This window comes from Hippopotamus amphibius, chromosome X (genome assembly GCF_030028045.1).
Source record: "Hippopotamus amphibius kiboko isolate mHipAmp2 chromosome X, mHipAmp2.hap2, whole genome shotgun sequence".
In the NCBI taxonomy this organism is placed as follows: Eukaryota; Metazoa; Chordata; class Mammalia; order Artiodactyla; family Hippopotamidae; genus Hippopotamus; species Hippopotamus amphibius.
In genome coordinates this window covers 94,254,068-94,272,259 of record NC_080203.1, presented here as the reverse complement: position 1 = coordinate 94,272,259, position 18,192 = coordinate 94,254,068, and the positions used below count along the sequence as shown (strand labels likewise).

Here is an 18,192-nt window from a genome sequence, read left to right as displayed (position 1 = left end):
TAAGGGTCTAGCATCCAAAACATATAAAGAATTCTTAATACTCAAAAGTAGAAAGACAAATAACCCAGGGACTTCCCAGGTGGCACAGTGGTTAAGAATCCACCTGCCAATGCAGGGGGCACGGGTTTGAGCCCTGCTCCAGGAAGATCCCACATGCCTCAGAGCAACTAAGCCAGTGCACCACAACTACTGAGCCTGTGCTCTAGAGCCCATGAGCCACAACTATCGAGCCCGTGTGCCGCAACTACTGAAGCCCATGCGCCTAGAGCCCGTGCTCCGCAACAAGAGAAGCCACTGCAATGAGAAGCCCACGCACCGCAAAAAAGAGTAGCCCCTGCTCACCACAACTAGAGAAAGCCCATGTGGCAGCAACGAAGACCCAACACAGCCAATAAATAATTAATTTAAAAAAAAGACAAATAACCCAATTTAAAATGGGAAAGGATTTGAATAGACATTTCCCTAAAGAATATACACAAATGGCCAACTGGAAATTCCCTGGTGGTCCAGTGGTTAGAACTCAGTGCTTTCACTGCCAGGGCCTGGGTTCAATCCCTGGTTGGGGAACTAAGATCCTGCAAGCCACACGGTGTGGCCAAAAAAAAAAAGGCCAACAAACACATGAAAAGATGCTCAACGTCATTAATCATTAAGGAAATCAAAAGCACAAAGAGATACCATATCACACCTACTAGGATGGCTAGAATCAAAAAGAAGGACAAAGGGCTTCCCTGGTGGCACAGTGATTAAGAATCTGCCTGCCAGTGAAGGGGACATGGGTTCGATCCCTAGGCCAGGAAGATCCCACATGCCGCAGAGCAACTAAGCCCGTGCACCACAACTACTGAGCCTGTGCTCTAGAGCTCGTGAGCCACAACTACTGAAGCCCACATGCCTAGAGCCCATGCTCTGCAACAAGAGAAGCCACTGCAATGAGAAATCTGCGCACCACAATGAAGAGTAGCCCCCGCTCACCGCAGCTAGAGAAAGCCCATACACAGCCATGAAGACCCAATGTAGCCAAAAATAAAAATAATAAATAATAAAATAAATCTTAAAAAAAACAGAAGGACAATAACAAGTGTTGGAGAGGATGTGTATAATTGGAACCTTCATACAGCCGCTATGGAGAACACTTTTGCATTTCCTCAAAAAGCTAAACAGAGGATTACCACAGGACCCTGAAATTCCATTTCTAGATACACACCCAAGAGAACTGAAAACATATGTCTATGTAAAAAATTTTTACATGAATGTTCATATCATATCATTCATGATAGCCAAAACTGTTCATTAATTGGATGAATGGATAGCACAATGTAGCGTTTTCATATAATGGAAAGTTATTCAGCCCTAAAAAGGAATGAAGTACTGATCCACACTACAGCATGAATGAACCTTGAAAACTTTATGTAAAGTAAAAGAAGCCAGTCACAAAAGCCCACATGTTGTATAATTCCATTTATATGAAATGCCCAGAACAGGCACATCCATAGAGACATAAAGTAGATTAGTGGTTGCCAGGGGCTGTGGGGAGGGGGAAATAGAAAGGGGAACGGCTGCTAAATGGGCAAAGGGCTTCTTTATGGGGTGATGACAATGTTCTGGAATTAGAAAGTAGTGACAGTTCTACAACCTTGTGAAGGTACTAACCACCAAAATGTACACTTTAAAAGGGTGAATTTTGTGGTATGTGAATTATATTTCAATAAAAAAGGAATGAGCTACACAACAACGTGGATGAATGTCAGATATTATGCTGAGCAAAAGAAGCACATACTGTATGATTCCATTTACACAAAGTTCAAAAACAGGCCCAAACCCCCAAGTATCATTTGTTGTTTATGGGTATGTACATATGTAGTAATGGAATAAAAATACAAGGAAGATAAACACCAAACTCAAGGTAGTGGAAGGAGAGAGGGAAATGAAAGGAAATTGGTTCAAGGACTTCAGCCGTATCTGTAATACCATATTTCTTTTAAAAAGGATCTGAAGTAAATAGGGAAAAATATTAATGTTTGCCAAAGGTGAATGCTTGTTATAGTATCCTTTATACTTTCTCCTAAAAACCAAAATAGTTTGGTCCTAAGGCAAATGTTTGACTCCTTAGCAGACTTTGGTTGAAGCTTTTCCGGGTGCTATTGACACCGAGGGGAGCCAGGCTCCATCCCAGCCCTGGTGAACTCCACATTCTGGAAGAGACAGGAAGAGACAAGAATAGACCAAATGCCATGGGCTTGGACCAAGCTCTGGAGCTCCAGAAGAGGCCCGGAGGGAGGGAACCAGTCAGGGAAGGCTTCTGGGAAGAGAGGGGAAGAAAGGCCGTTGGGGCTGAGTCTCAAATGGAGGCCTGGTGGAAAGGATGCTTGGCCCAGACACCCACCCCCACCCCTGCCCCCGCCCTCGTCGGTCTCCCCCAAAGTCTGGCCTGGCCCTGCCGATTCCCTTATCTGCCCACTCCCAGCTGCCTCCCTGCTGGCTGAACTGCCACCACAGGCTTCTGGGCCTGTGCCCCCTCCACAGGGATGGGGGAGGGAATGGGGTGAGGCCTGGCCTCAGAGCCACAGGGTTTTGGCTCTTGATGGAGGCAGAGCCCTGAGGCCCCCACTCCCCACCGTTTACTTCCCTTCCTGAGCCCTTTCTCCGCTCCAGTTATGAAGAAATGGACTGTGAGTCCAACAGCCAAACCCTTGTCTGAGACATGCCTCCAGTCTGCCCTTCCCAAGGGGGGGGGCTTCCCCTACCTCACTCCAATATTGCAACCACTATTTCTAGTAATAGTAAGAATGAGGAGAGTTACCACTACAGAGCTCACCATTTATGGCATGCAGGCAGGCCCTGTGCTGAGTGGCCTCTGAAGAACGTTTGAGGTGGATTCTATGATTATACCCATTTTTCAGGCAAACAAGCTGAGGCTCAGAGGGTGGCCTGCCCAGGAATCATGCAGCAAATCAGTCAGAGCTGAGACAAGAACCCAGGGCCTTGGACGAACATCTTCGTTTCTCTGCATCTACTCCCAATGTAGAAGATGGGACAACTATACACACACCACAAGGACCTGGTGAGAATAGGATAAAATTGTACATGGAGAGCATTTAGCACAGTGCCTGGGGTGGCTCCGCAAACAATGCTGCTGCTGTTATTATAGCAGTGCCGGGAAAAGCACTAGTATCAGAATTATTATTATTATTACCTTTAGAGATGTCGATAGAATTAAAGTGAACAATTATTAGTTCTAGAATTAATATTAATATTAATAAAGTACTCTTGTTAGATTAGAGTTAGTATTATTACTGTCACTATTAAAATTAGCATTAGTGCCAGTATCAATATTAGAATATTAGTAATTAGAATTAGTACTGGTTTGGTGTCAGCATGTTATCAGCATTAGTACTAGAATTAGTAGTAGTGCTAATAAAAAAGGGCCAAATACTATCCTTTGTATATAGCAGGTACTCAATGAATAAATAAGAATACTTAACATTTATTGAGATTTCAGAATCAAATGGGTTAAAATCACTTAATGGATTAAATCTCATTTAGTTGCCCTAATCACCCTGTGGAGTAGCCACTATTATTACCCCATCTTTTCAGATGAGGAACTGAGGTCCAGAGGGGACAGTAACTTGCCCAAGGCCACACACCAGTCGGTGGTGAGGGCAGCCTATAAATGAAGGTGGGCTGGCTCCACAGTGGATGTCCTGAAACGATCACTACTTGAGTCATAGGAGTCTTTGTCCTTGTTCTTACTGACAAGGGCTTGGCACAGAGTGGAGCACAGAGCAGGAGCTCAATAAATGGCCTTGCTCTCTTTCCTCCTCAAATCTCCCATTTTGCATATGAGGACACTGAGGCCCAGAGGGGTAAGATGAGGATGACAAACTCTCTCTGGGGTGGGCCAGTAAGTAAGCAGACCCTACTTACTCAGGGCTCCATCCTTGCCCTCTGCTCTTGGTGGGTCTCAGTCTCTTCATCTATAGAATGGGTGGTCAGGGGAGCTCCCTGTCCCATGGAGTCCCAGGGCCATTGACTGGTTAGTCTCAGCCCCTGTCCTACAAGAACCCAAGCTGGACACCTACTGTGTACACGTGTGCTCAATGATTTTACACGGGGAAAGTGCCCAGAACAGGCTAGGCACAGGTCTGTGTCAGCAGTGAGACATTGGTTGTTGTCACCATTGTGACTATTTGGAGGAGGTAGGACAGGGCAAGAAGGTGGGGACTGAGGAGCAGGGGCCCAGTGACTCTCTGGAGGTCCTCTCAGCAAGTTGAGGGCAGAGCCACAGGCCACACGAGTCCACATCAATCCATGCCCCCTCCCACCCCACCCACCCTGGCATCAGCTGCCCAGGGCACACTCCAGGCTGCTACCTGGGGTCTCATGGACTTACTCTCAGACTCCCTGTTCCTGAATCTCTGTCTCTGTCCCCCTCTCTGCATCATCTTTGGTCTCCCTTCTCAGTTTCTCCACTTGTATCCTTGGCCTCTATCACTTTCAGGCTTTATCTTTTGCCTTCTGTCCATCTCTACCTGTCTCCCGTTCTCTTTGCCTCTCTTTCTATCCGTCCTTGACTGTCTCCGGCTCTCTCTGTGTGTCTCTCACCCCTCTCTGTCTCTCATTCCTTTCTGTGTCCTCTCTCTGCCTCCTCCCAGCTCTATGTCTCTTTCTGTTTATCTGCATATCCCCATTCCCATCTCTCTGTCTCTCTGTCTCTCTCCCTTCTCTATTCCTTCAATCCTCCTTCCCTTCCCCCACCCTATCCTACTCAAGGGCGCGCAGAGGAACCAACCCCAAGTCCCACCTGTTTCCCGCCTCCAAAGCCGCATGGCGGGCAAGAAGTTGAGGCCGCTGTCCCTGGGTGCCCCCACTGAGCCCCACCCCCCCATCCCAAGACAGCCTGTTACCACCGCGGAGCCAACAGCCACGCTGGCCTCCATCTGATAAGACTTATCTGCTGCCCCAGGGCAGGCCGGAGCTGGCGTAAGCCCCAAGTGGGGCACTGAGTGAATGTGCCTCTGCCTCCCGCCAGTCCTGGCCTGGTCCCCGGGGTGGGCCTGGGTCCTGAAGGTGCCCCATGGACATCTTGATTCAAATTCCCACCAAACCTCTTTGAGCCTCATTCTTGTCACCTGCAAAATGGGTACAGTCACATCCCTCCTCTCCCTTTGGCCAGGAAGACACATACAAAAGGGCCCAGCCCACGCTTGGCTAAGCACACAGTAGGGACTTTACAAACACTCACTGAAAAGCCCAGAGGGGTCATGAAACCATATCTGCTATTTTCACTTTATCTTGGCTTCAGCCCATTTTGTTTGGCAGGACACTGAAGTCCACAGAAGCCCAAGTCAAACAGGGTCCAAGAATCCACGGGGTGGGCAGGTGGGGTGGAGGAAGGCCCCCACTGCCCAAGAGGTGCCCCACCAGCAGGGGGCCCGCCCCCTCCCCTGGCCTGCCCCACCCACTGGGGCACCAGCCACTCCCTGGGGAGGAGGGAGGAGGGAGAGGGGAGGGAGGGAGGGAGGGAAGGAGGAAGGGAGCCTCAAAGGCCAAGGCCAGCCAGGACACCCCCTGGGATCACACTGAGCTCGCCACATCCCCAAAGCAGCTGAACCCTCCGCACCAACCAGCCCAGGTCAGTCTCAGCCCCTCAAGAGCCCCCAGCAAGGCAAACCCTGGTCCTGCTGCCCCTTACTTCAAGGCTACTCCCCCAGCTTGCTCTAGGCTCCCCAACCCACCACTGGTCCCCAAAGTATCTACCACCCCTGAATCCCTTGAGAGCTCCCCTAGGCCAGCTCTATCTTTCCAACCCCCATCTCTACCCCAAATCTACCCCTCAAGCCCCACCTCTCTCTGCCCTGACTCCCATCCACTCCTTCCAAGATATCCATGCTCCCCCAATCCCTTAACTCTGCCCACCGTACCCCATCTCTGCCCCCTGAAACACACTTTCATCCTGCCAAATCCTACCTCTGCCCCCAATCTGACTTTCACTCACCCAAACTTGTCTCTGTCTCCGAATTCTCCACAAAGGCTCACTTTTGTCCCCTCACACCTATTTCTGCTCCCCAAGCTCTGTCTACTCAATATCCTTGTCTCTGCCCCCAATTCTCTCTCTGACCCCCCAACCCTGTCTCTGGCCTGCCAAACCCTAGCTCCACACTCTTACCCCCATCTCCGCCTCTCAAACCCCGTATTTGTTCCCTTCTCTCTGATCCCCTAAAACCATCTCTCCCCCAACCCCTTGCCTATGCACCAAAATGTCTTCATCACTCCAAACACCAAGTCAACCCCCCAAATCTGTTCTGTCACATGAATCCTTATGTCTGCCTTCCCTAAACCCCATCTTAGCCCCCAAATATTTCTCTGTCCCCGCGGGTGTCCTCTCTGACCCCAGATCTTTCTGTACTCCAATTCCATCTCAGTTCTCAAACTCCTCCTGTGCTCCCATAAGCCATCTCTAATCATCAGACACATTTCTGCCTGCCTGTCCAAACTCCATCTCTGCTCCAGCAAAACCGTTGGACCCTCAGACTTTTCCGTGACTCTCGGAATCCACACCTAACCCCTAAACTACATTTCCAACTTCTCATCTTTGTCTCTCTAACTTTGCCTCTGATCCCCAACCCTGTCTCTGCTTTCCCAACTTATTGCTGATCCCAAAATGTGACCTTTTAAGACCTTTCTCTGCTCCTCAAACCCGTATTTGCTTACCCCAAACTCCATAGCTGTTCCCCAAACCTCTGACTCCTCAACCCCATACCTAATCCTCAAACTCCACCTCAAACTCTCCCAAGACTCATCTGCTCCCATATCGCAGCTCTGCTCCCTTCAGTCCCAAGGGACCCTCCCTTGAGGGCTGGGATAGGGACGTTACCTGGGGTGAGGGGCTGGGCCAAGGGAGAGTTGAGGGTGCCGGCCTGCTGCCTGCCGCCTGTTAGGGCAGCACTTACTCTAGTGGGGCAGCTGATAAGGAGCTTTCATATCCCCCAGCCTTGAGATAAACTTTATCTCTGTCCGGAGAGTGATAACTGGGGGTGGGGGGGCTGGGCCCCTGCCATGGGAGGGGTGGGCAGTCTTGGACCTGCCAAGGTACAAGGTGCAGGAACGGGGGGCTGGAGGGAGACTGGGGTGGGGGGTGAGGTGAGGATGAGGGGATAAAGGAAGAGTGGAGATAGAGACAAAAGGAGCAAAAGACAAACAGCGAGAGAGAAGGGAGGAAAAAACAAAGAGAGATGGAGGGAGAGAGAAAGGGTGCAAAAGACAGAGACATGAAGAGAAAGGAGAAAAACAGAGACTCAAAGAAAGAGTAAGAGAGAGAGACAGGAAAGAGAGGGAGACCCAAGAACAGAAAAGGAGAGTGAGACGGGAATGCAGAGAGAGATACAGACAGAATCATGGCGAGACAGAGAAGAAAGAAATGGATGAGAAAATGAGGAGGCAAGACACTCTCCCTAGGGAGAGACAGCAGGTGCCCTGGGGCCTAGAGGAGGTGGGTGATGGGCACATTGACAGGCCCATCTCTTTCCCAGCACAACCCCCAACCCTGGGCCCAACTCTTAGCCTCTCTACACAATGGATCACACAGGTAGGGGAAGATGGTCTTCTCTAAATCCGTCACTTCATCCTACAGACAGGGAGACCAAGGCCTTCAGATTCGCAGGGCAAGTCAGGGGCAGGGGTAGGTTTCTTGGCTCCTCATCTGGGGCTGTGTGCAGGAGGGTATGGTCAGGGGTACGGGAACAGTCAGACAGACATGGAAATAAGGCCAGAGGACGCGGAGAGAGAGACTAAGGAAGAGACAAACAAGCAGAAAGAGACAGAGTGGAAGAAATGTACAGACATTCAGAGAGATGTATAGAAAGGGAAAAAGAGAAACAGAAAAAGATACAGAGAGCAAAGAAAGAGACAGAGAAATAAAAAGAGAGATAAAGATGGAGAGAGACAATCAGACAGAGACATGGGAAGACAGAGAAAGGGAGGGGAAAAACATTAGACATTTATAAAAGCACAGAAAGAGACAGCAAGATGTATTGTGGTAGCATGGAAAAATTGGAGAAAAATACAGAGAGCCAGACTTGAGAAGAAACAGGGTCAGGGAAAAAGACACACAGGGAGACAGAGATACACACAGAGAAGGACAGAGGCAAAGGGGCAGAGAGACCAAGCTTCCTTCTCCTAAGTCTTAGCTCGAGCCCTGTCACCACCTCCTATCCTATCCAGCAGATGGGGAAACTGAGGCCTGAGGATGGTGGGGACTGAAGGAACTTGATAGCAGAACTATGGCAGACCTCCCCAGGGGACAGGGTATGGGCAGAGGGAACACCTCCCACCTGTCCCCCTCCTCAGAGGAAGCCAGTGGCCTTGGGGTGATTTCAAAAGTTGGGCGGGGATGGCAGAGATAAGCAGTGGGGGTACTGGCCCCCCCCATGGAGCAGGGAGGAACTGAGGGGGCCCTCTGTCTGCAGACCCAACGGAGGTGGGGGAGGGGAGAGTCAAGCCGGAAACCATGGGGTTTCTGAGAAAGTCAGAAGACAAGATGAAACAGATAGGGATGAAATTGGGGAGCACAGGAGGGTGAACCCCAAGGTTTGTGGCGGTGACCAAGGAGTTCAAGAGACTCTGGTTCCGCACCCCAGCCCACCCCACCTAGACTTTTCTAGAGGGGGAGGGGGAAAAGAGTGGGGCAGAGGGAGAAGAGGAAGTGGAGGAGGAGGAGGAGAGGAGAAAATGAGAAGAAAGAGAAAGAGATGGGCAAAAAGGGAGGGAGAGGAGAAGGATGAAGACAAAAGAGGGGAGAGGAGGGACAAGGAGGAGAAGGACAGAGGAGTGAAGCACACATAGAAAGGGGAAGGGGGAGGTAGCTGAGAAAAGGACTTGGGGAGGAGGAGGAGGAGGAGGAAGAGATGGAGGGAGAGAAGGGGGACCAGGGAGAAAAGGAGGAGGGGGAGGGAGAGAGGAAGAGGGGAAGAAGAGAGAAGATGGAGGGCGGGAGGAGTGGAAAGAGAAGGAAGAGGGGGAACAGGAGGAGAAAGAAGGGCAGCTGAGAGGAGGGAGGAAGAGATGGGGGAGGGAGAGAAGAAGAAAGGGAAGAGGAGGAAGAGGAGGTGCAGAGGAGGGAGAGGAGAGGAAAGATAAATGAGGAAGAAGGGGAAAGGGGCAGGATGGGGAATGAGAGGATGGAGTGGAAGATCAGGGAGAGATGAGGGAGGGGAGAGAGGAAGAGGAGGCAAGAGGAGGGTACTAGGGAGATAGAAAGGGGGGATAAGAGGATTGAGGGGATGGAGTGGGGAGAGGGAGCAAAGAGGAAAGAAGGGGTGGAGAGAGGAGAGGAGGGCTTCTGTGTCTGAGGATGCCTCCTGTGCTCACAGGTCAAACCCCAAAGGCCCCATGGAGTTCCCTGGCCTTGGGGCCCTGGGGACCTCCGAGCCCCTGCCCCAGTTTATGGACCCTGCCTTGGTGTCCTCACCACCAGAATCAGGGGTCTTCTTCCCCTCTGGGCCTGAGGGCTTGGATACAGCAGCCTCCTCCACCGCCCCCAGCACCGCTACGGCTGCAGCTGCTGCACTGGCCTACTACAGGGATGCTGAGGCCTACAGACACTCCCCAGGTAACTTCTTTGGGTAGCTGTCTTGGCACTGGCTCCGTGTTGTTGGGGTTGCCTTGGAGACCCTTGGCTAGGGCAGAATCCTACCAAGAGATCACCCTGAAAATGGCCGAAAGCTGACCCCTAGTTAAGTCCAGACCTGGGAATGCCAATGCTCCCCAACCTGCCATCTTGGGGTAGCCATATTGGAAAGCAATGTTGGAAGTAGGTGGTGGCCTGAGTTGCCAAGTGATCTATGGGGCTCCAAATCCCAACAAGTCATCCTCAAAGCCCATTTGGAAACGATTGGAGGTTATTTCAGTTGCCAGAGTGACCAGTGGGGCTCAGGAACCAGGAGTCACCCAACGGCCAGCAGCTGTCTGGTCACCTGTAGAAAGGTTGGAAACTTGGCCACCATGTTGGGGCCCTTGGGCATCATTAGACCCTGAAAGCAGGATGACTTTACACTGATTGCTCCTCTTCTTTCCTCCTTCTTTCCCATACCCCGCAACAGTCTTTCAGGTGTACCCACTGCTCAACTGTATGGAGGGGATCCCAGGGGGCTCACCATATGCTGGCTGGGCCTATGGCAAGACTGGGCTCTACCCTGCCTCGACTGTGTGCCCCACCCGCGAGGACTCCCCTCCCCAGGCCCCAGAAGATCTGGATGGGAAAGGCAGCAGCAGCTTCCTGGAGACCTTAAAGACAGAGCGGCTGAGTCCAGACCTCTTGACACTGGGGCCTGCATTGCCTTCATCAATTCCTGTCCCCAGCAGTGCCTATGGGGGCCCTGACTTTTCCAGTACCTTCTTTTCTCCCACTGGGAGCCCCCTCAATCCAGCTGCCTATTCCTCCCCCAAGCTTCGTGGAACTCTGCCCCTAACCCCCTGTGGTGAGGTTCTCAAAAAGGGACTGGGAGGTTGAGGTGGGCGGGGCAGTCCAAGGCAAAGCTGGACTGAGCCTGGCTCCCTCTTCCCCTCTGTCTACCCCACCAGAGGCCAGAGAGTGTGTGAACTGCGGAGCAACGGCCACCCCGCTGTGGCGGCGGGACAGGACGGGCCACTACCTGTGCAACGCCTGTGGCCTCTACCACAAGATGAATGGGCAGAACAGGCCCCTCATCCGGCCCAAGAAGCGCCTGGTAAGACCCAGGCTGGCCTCCACTGCTGCTCTCACCCTGTGCAAGGATCCCAGTCCTCATGCTCTACAAGAACCCATATCCCCCACCCCTTCCCTATCCACACAGGAAGCCAGCTTTGCATGGGACCGCCTGTCCTCAACCTGTCCTCATAGGCTGCAAGCCTGAACCCCACCCTCTCCCTGCAGCGCAGTTTTCATCCTCGGCTTCACACCGGGATCACCCTGGGGCACTTTGAAACCACTAGGGCCTGAGGTCCTCCCCAGATGTGTTGGTTTAATTGGTCTGGGATGCCGCCCTGGCATCGGGACTATTTCTAACTCCCCAAGTGATTCCAATGGATGGCCAACGTTGGATACTACTGGTGTAGTCCCCCATAAATACCCAAAGCCCCTATCCCGGTCAGGAAGCCCTGTCTTCACCCACACAGAACCCCCTGCCCTAGGCCTGTAGGAAACCCTGCCTTCAACCTGACCCTCACCTCTTCTGGTCCTCCACCCACCAGGGTGCTGATCCTCACATTCTCTCTCCCCCAGATTGTCAGCAAACGGGCAGGTACCCAGTGCACCAACTGCCAGACAACCACCACCACGCTGTGGCGGAGAAATGCCAGTGGGGACCCTGTATGCAATGCCTGTGGCCTCTACTACAAGCTACACCAGGTGCCCTGGGGCCCTTCGGAGCCTCCCTCCTCTCCTCCCATTTCCCTTCCTCCCCCTCCTCCCCTCTCCCTTCCCTTCTCTATTTGTTATTCTCCTCCCTCTTCCTCCACTCCCCCTCTACCTTCCCCACCCCTCCCTCCTCCACTCCTTCATCTCCTTCCTCCCTCCTGCTCCCTCCTCCCTCCTCCTCCCTTGGCCATCAGCTAACTTCCACTCTCCAGCCCTAGACCAGGGGCAGCTCCCATCAGCCTGAGAGGCTTTCCCAAGCTCAGGGCCTCACAACCTCAGGATTCTGGAGGACAATACCTGTGCCACACCAGGGGCGCACTCCCCAGTCCTTGAACCAGTTCCCTCTTCTTAAGAAGTGGAGTGGAGAGGGCATCCCTGGAGGAGACATAGAGGCAAGATGTGGAGTTAGGAAACACCCATGGCCTCCCTCTTGGCAGGTGAACCGACCACTGACCATGCGGAAGGATGGTATCCAGACTCGAAACCGCAAAGCATCTGGAAAAGGAAAAAAGAAACGGGGATCAAGTCTAGGGGGTACAGGAGCAGCTGAAGGACCAGCTGGCGGCTTCATGGTAGTGGCTGGGGGCAGCAGTAGTGGGAATTGTGGGGAGGTGGCCTCAGGCTTGACACTGGGCCCACCTGGTACTGCCCATCTCTACCAAGGCCTGGGCCCCGTGGTGCTGTCAGGGCCTGTTAGCCACCTCATGCCTTTCCCAGGACCCCTGTTGGGCTCACCCACAGGCTCCTTCCCCGCAGGCCCCGTGCCCCCCACCACCACCACCACTGTGGTGGCCCCACTCAGCTCATGAGGGCACAGAGCATGGCCTCAGGGCAGGGGTTGGTGTCTCTCCCCTCTTGTAGCCAGATGTCTGTCCAACCCAACCCTCTGGGCCCCAGACAAGCCTCGGCCTGGATAGTCAAAGCTTTTGTAAAATAAAACCACCAGAGTCGTGAAATTGGAGGTGTGCGTCTGTGTGGGACTGAATAAAGAAGAGCGGTGGGGGTTGTGTATCAGTGTCTGTGATTCTTTGATGACAGTGTGCAGCTGCCATGTGTGACCATGTGAGATGACACGTGACACTACACAACAGAACAGTGCATGTGAAACCGTGTGTGACAGCGTCCAGGTTGTTATGAGACAGCATGTGCACCCACACGTCATGGTGAGAGCCCGTGTGCAACGGGCAGTGGGGATGAGGCTGTACGAGATGGTGTGCGCGACTCCAGGTGCCTGTGAGAGGCCGGGCACACTTGACTGTGAGCGGACGTGGAAGCACGCCCACAACAGCGAGTGCTGAGCAAACACATGGGTTTGTGCCCTACTCAGGGTGATCTCCGAGACAACATGACAGCACACGCACTGGGCACAGAAGTAGGTCCGTACACATTGTGGAAAGTTGAACAAGAACGATTGTGTGACAGTGTGTGAGGCATAACGGTGTGACCGTGAGGGTCTGTGTGTCAGGATATCTCTGTGGGTCTGGTGATGACAGTATTTCTGTGCAAGTCTGTCTGTATGTGGCCATGTCAGTGTCCATAAGTGGCTGACAATAGGAGCAGCCCTGTGTACACTTATTTATGGAAGTGTCAACATGTATAGTTTCAGTCAGTGTAAGCAAGGGACCCTCTTCCAAGGGACATTAGACATGCTGAGGACAGGAAAGGGGGGAACGGGTGGGGCAGGAATGGTAGCTGTCAAGAAGGTCAGAAGGCCAGTGTGGGACCATGAGGTTGTCCATGGGCCTTCCTGTCACTCATCTCTTATCTCTCTTGGCCCAGCTCGGCCTGCAGCCCTGTGGGAAATGGTAGAGAACGAGAGGGATAGATTAGGAGGACAAAATAGCCTCTGGGGGTGATATTTACACCCTGAAGGTCGGGGAGCTCCCCACAGTACCATCTCTCTCCCCAACGCACCTACTCACCTGGGTGAATTGCTCCCCCCAAAGTGGAATCTGTACTTTCATTTAACAAACCATTACACAGAAGCAGGGGCCCAGTTAGGTGACACCCTAAGCTAGACAGGTTAAGTGGCTCGCCTGAGGCCACATAACTGATGGCACAGGGTTAGCCAGGCTCCGTGGTCTAGGCTTCCCAGTGGCTCCTAACAGCAAGCAGCACCTTTAACTGAGAGCTTACTCTGGGTCAGCAATGGCTGAGAGGCTGCTCAGTTGCTTTAGTTCATGAATACCTGAAAAAGGAAAAAAAAAAGGCTGAGGAAAGTACACTCATGCTCATTTTACTAATGAAAAACTGAGACTCAGAACTTCCCCTGACTACACTGAGTTTAAGGAGTGGGTTTTAGATGGGCAACCCTCCCCCCACCAAAGTGAGTTCTTGCTCACACTTAACTGGGCTGCTTCTCTTTACAGCTTCTCCCCCTGGAGCCCCAGAGGTGGGGACTGTGGGCCCGCACATCCTGAACACAGTATGGGTGAGCAGCTGTCCTCAACAGAACAGCACCCCTTCAGCGTGTCACCACACTAGCCCACTCGAGAATCACAGAAGTCCACGTTCCTTACAGGGATTGTCTGGAACTGCCCTGGCCCTGCAAAAGCCTCCTGCCTGGCTGCCCCACAGAACCCCAGCCCTCTTATCCTGGAGGAGCCCCTGTCTTCGTCTTGAACAGAAACCCCTCTCAGAACCTGTGTGAAAATGTGCCTGGCCCCACCTTGTTCAGGAATCCTGGTCCTCAGTCCCTATAAGAACGGCTGCCCTAGCCTGGTAAAGGAAGCTAGTTCTGGAACTCTAAGGGAATCTTATCTCTAATTATCAACAGGAAACCCATCCTAACTCCAGATAGGAACATTAGCCCTCGCCTTGCATAGGAGGAACCTCTGCCTCACTCCAGTTAGGAATCTCTGAATTCACAATGTAAGGAAGTTCCTGCACCACCCCTAAAAGAGATGCCTGTCCTGACCGTCTCCCCAAGCCTCAGTCTCTTTATAGGAATCCTGTCTTGACCTTGGACAGGATACCTCTGTCCTCATACTCTACTGGAGCGGTGCCCTCCAGGTAGCATTTTTAAAATACTTCACTCACAAGAAAATCTAGTGAGTGCAGAAAAATCTAGACTGAGTGTAGAAGCCCTTGCCTCCACGGTTGACAGTGACTCCTGGCGTCACTCTGCACAACAATCCTGATCTCATGACACACCCCGCAGAGCACACAGGAACCCATGATGAACCTCCATCTTGAACTTACACAGAAAACCGTCTCCTGATTCTGTGTCAGGGACGCCTGTCCTGACCCTCTACTTTAAGCCCATATCTCATCCGATACAGGCACCTATGGCCTCACCCGGCACCGGACCCAAGGGGGTCCCAGACACTGTACAGGGCTTCCCGTCCTCATCCTATGTTAGCTCCATGGCCCTGACCCTCTACAGGAAGCCTTGACTACAATTGTACTGAAACTTCTGACCAGATTCTCTGCAGAAAACCTTTTCCTGACTCTCAGTGGAAATCCTTAACTTGACTCACTTATAGGAATCTCTGACCCGATCCTTTACAGGAACTCCTAACCTTCCCCTCTGGAAATACTTTCCTGACCCTGCGCAGGAAGCCCTGTGACTCTCTATGACAGCCCCTGCCCTGGGCTTGTCCCAGAAGCCCCACTCTCACCCTGTATAGGAGCTACTGTCCTGACCCAACAGAAGAAACACTAACCTGAATCTCTGAAGGTGACAGTGTCCTACCTCTGCACAGGATCTCTGTCCTGACCCTGAATGGGACCACCCTCTGAGTCCCAGCAGGAACTTAGGTCCTAAACTGGTACAGAAAACCCTGCTCTAACACTCAATAGGAACCTCTGACTTAAGAGACATTCAAGAAATGAACCAGTATAAAAACACCTGTAGTGCACAGAAACCTCTGCTCTGACCTTGCTAAACAATCCAGAATCTGAATCACCATGATCACCTGTCCCGAGCCTGTACAAGAACCCCAGGCCTAAACCTTAATAGGGTCACTTGATCCGCGTCTCTGGGAACCTAGCTCTGATCCCATGCAGAAATACCTTGCCTGAGTATGTTGTGATCCTCTGGCCTGACCCTCTACAGAAAACCACCCTTATGGCCTCTAAAGGAAGAGCTAATCTTAATCCGCACAAGAAAAAAATGTCTTCACATTCTTCCCTCTCACTCTACAATGTTTCCAATCCTCATATTTTTCTACAAACCTGCCTTACCAGATAATAGAGTCATTTTCGTGACCCCAAACAAGAGACACTAACTTGACCCTATAGAGAAACCCCTACACCTACACAAGAACCCCTGTGCTGATACTTTAAAGAGAATTCTCTATAGCAGTGACGTCCAAAAGAAATACAATTTGAGGCACACATGTAATTTTAAATTTTCACGTAGCTGCATTAAAAAGCAAAAATGGAAAAAAAAACAGGTGAAGTTAATTGTAATGATATATTTTACTTTACCCAATATAATTAAATACAGTTGACCCTTTAACAATGAGAGGGGGTTAGGGGTGTGAAACCCACATGCAGTAGAAAACTCCGTGTAAAACTTTATAGTCATCCCTCCATATCCTCAGTTCCTCCACATCTGCAGTTTCACATCTGTGGATTCAACCAACCTCAGATCATGTAGTACTGTAGTATTTATTACCTCAAGTTGGACTAGTCACATTTCAAGAGCTCAGTAGCCTCCGGTGGCTAGGGGCTACCACATTGGACAGCATAGCTCTATGGAGTCTACAGAATCCTGTAGCAGGCACTGCTATAGGCTCTTCAAACCTGTCCCTTTTCTTCCTAAGCTCACACACTTTTCCAACTTCCCTTACAGTTAGAGGTGGACATGTGACAGAGCTCTGACCAATGGAGTGTGGGCAGAGTGACATCACACTTCCAGGCCCAGCCCATAGAATCTCACACAATCTCCCACTCTCTCTTCCCCCATCTACCAGCTGAATAGTGAGAACTCCAAGGGCTCAGAGGAGAGCAGAGCTGCAAAATGGAAGTTTCCTGGGTCCATGAATGACCAGTAATAAATATTCACAATGGATTTTGTATGAGTAAGAAATAAACATGTATTTGTGAAGCCCCTGAGATTCTGGGTTTTACAGCAGCTAGCATAATTTAGCCCAATTAATGCCAATCTCTTGACTGAATCTGGACATGAACACCTAATCCTAATGCCTATAAGAACACAGCTCTGAACCTGTACAGAAACCCGTGTGCCCATCCTGAACTGGGCTATCTAATCTCTTCACAGGAACCTGTCATAATGCAGTCTAAGGAGCCCGATCCTGAATTTGTATAGGAACCCCTAGTCTGGAGCTCCCTAGAAACAACTGGTCTGTCCTGTATAGAAACCCCTGCTTAGTTCAGTAGAGGAACAACACTATAGAAACTATAGGAATCCCTATCCTCACTCTGTCCTGGAACATTTGCTTGACCCAGTACAAGAACACCAGAAATGACATGACCTTGTCCATGAATCCCTGCCCTCAGACCTCACACAAAAGGAATACCTCTCCTCAGGAAACATGGAACCTCTGCACTCATCCTGTAAAAGACTCCCAGCCAGATAATGGAAACCAAAGACTGACACTCTACAGCAGGGATCAGCAAACTATGGCCTTCAGGCCAAAGCCAGACTGCAGCCTGTTTTTGCATTTTTTAAGGGAAAGAAAGAAAATAAAGGAGACAAAGGGGAAGGAAAGGGAGGGGAGGAGAGGGAGAGAAGAAGGAAAAGAAAGGAAGGGAGGAAAGAGGGGAGGGGAGGAGGAAAGAAAATGCCACAGCAGTGGTATGTGGCCTGCAAAGCCTAAAATACTTACTATCTGGCCCTTTATAGAAAAAGTTTGCCAACCTCTCCTCTACAGGAACCTCTCTTCTGACTATACAGAAAAAATGGGCCTGGGCCTTGGCCTTCACAAGACTTCCTACTCTTTTACTTTGCAGGCATCACCACCTCAGAATGTTCCTCAGTGTGTATCACTGTACACGTTTTCTTTGGTGTATCTGGAGGTTTAAAAGTCTTCGGGCTGTGACCCTTTCCCACTGGGACAAAAAAAACCACGTTCTAGTAGAAAAAGAGAAGGGAAGAGAAGGCTGGAACTGGGGTTTGCAAGAGGGTCACAGGGCCCGGCTACTGGGCGGCGGGGCTGTCAATCTGTTAGTTAGTCAGCGATGCTGAACCCCAGACCGCTTATCTCTCCCACCCCAGCCTACAGCCCGGTAGGAAATGGTGAAGAATGAGAGAGGGAGATTAGGACAAACCGGCCTCCTGCGGGGCTGACATTTAGACACAGGGCAGGAGGGAGCTGGGGTGGTGCACGGGAGCAACTCCGCCTAGGCACATACTTCCTATTACAGCTTGGGAGCAGAGGTGACCCTGTGGAGGGGGCCGACAAGGAGAAACCCCGCCCAAAGAAAAACTCCCCTCCTGAGGTCCATTCTGGCTCCGGGCACTAATATTACCGCAATTTTCTACATGAGGAAATCGAAGCACAGAGATGTTCAGTAACTTGCCCAAGGTCACATGGCTAAGTCGCGTAACCTCAGTTTCCTTATCTGCAAAGCAGCCTTAAGGAACTACCTCAGAACTGTGGCTCACCACAATGCCCTTCCCATAAAACTTGCTATCATCACAATTATTTGCCTCTACTAAGACTCCTTCCGCTCCAACATTCATTTTCGCGGCAGAATACTAATAGCTAACATTTGGTGAGTGCTTCCTGTGTACCACCTTAGTGAATACGAACTCAGAAAATCCCCACATTTATCATCACCACCACTCCCACTTTGGCCGCCCTGTCCAGTTTCCACCGCGCTCCAGG

At 51.2% G+C, this 18,192-nt stretch overlaps 1 protein-coding gene and 1 long non-coding RNA gene across 2 annotated transcripts; one reads left to right on the top strand and one right to left on the bottom strand.

Annotated features, from left to right (window-relative positions):
* Positions 1-1,082: 1,082 nt before the first annotated feature.
* On the bottom strand, positions 1,083-11,917 carry LOC130841799 (uncharacterized). The gene is made up of 3 exons (XR_009050279.1): positions 11,693-11,917; positions 2,819-3,061; positions 1,083-2,302 (listed from the first exon to the last, which is right to left on the bottom strand). It is a non-coding gene; the product is annotated as an uncharacterized LOC130841799 (long non-coding RNA).
* GATA1 (GATA binding protein 1) lies at positions 2,986-12,249 on the top strand. The gene is made up of 6 exons (XM_057718313.1): positions 2,986-3,064; positions 9,372-9,610; positions 10,101-10,478; positions 10,582-10,727; positions 11,261-11,386; positions 11,833-12,249. The coding sequence occupies exons 2-6, from the start codon at positions 9,391-9,393 to the stop codon at positions 12,202-12,204; spliced, it is 1,242 nt and encodes a 413-aa protein (XP_057574296.1). The 5' UTR covers positions 2,986-3,064; positions 9,372-9,390; the 3' UTR covers positions 12,205-12,249.
* The last annotated feature ends 5,943 nt before the right edge of the window (positions 12,250-18,192 follow it).

Coding starts and splice junctions, on each gene's coding strand:
- GATA1 (XM_057718313.1), top strand. CDS start 9,391: ATGGAGTTCCCTGGCCTTGGGGCCCTGGGGACCTCCGAGCCCCTGCCC. Junction 10,728..11,260: donor TCCGGCCCAAGAAGCGCCTG/GTAAGACCCAGG, acceptor TCTCTCCCCCAG/ATTGTCAGCAAACGGGCAGG. Junction 11,387..11,832: donor TCTACTACAAGCTACACCAG/GTGCCCTGGGGC, acceptor CCCTCTTGGCAG/GTGAACCGACCACTGACCAT.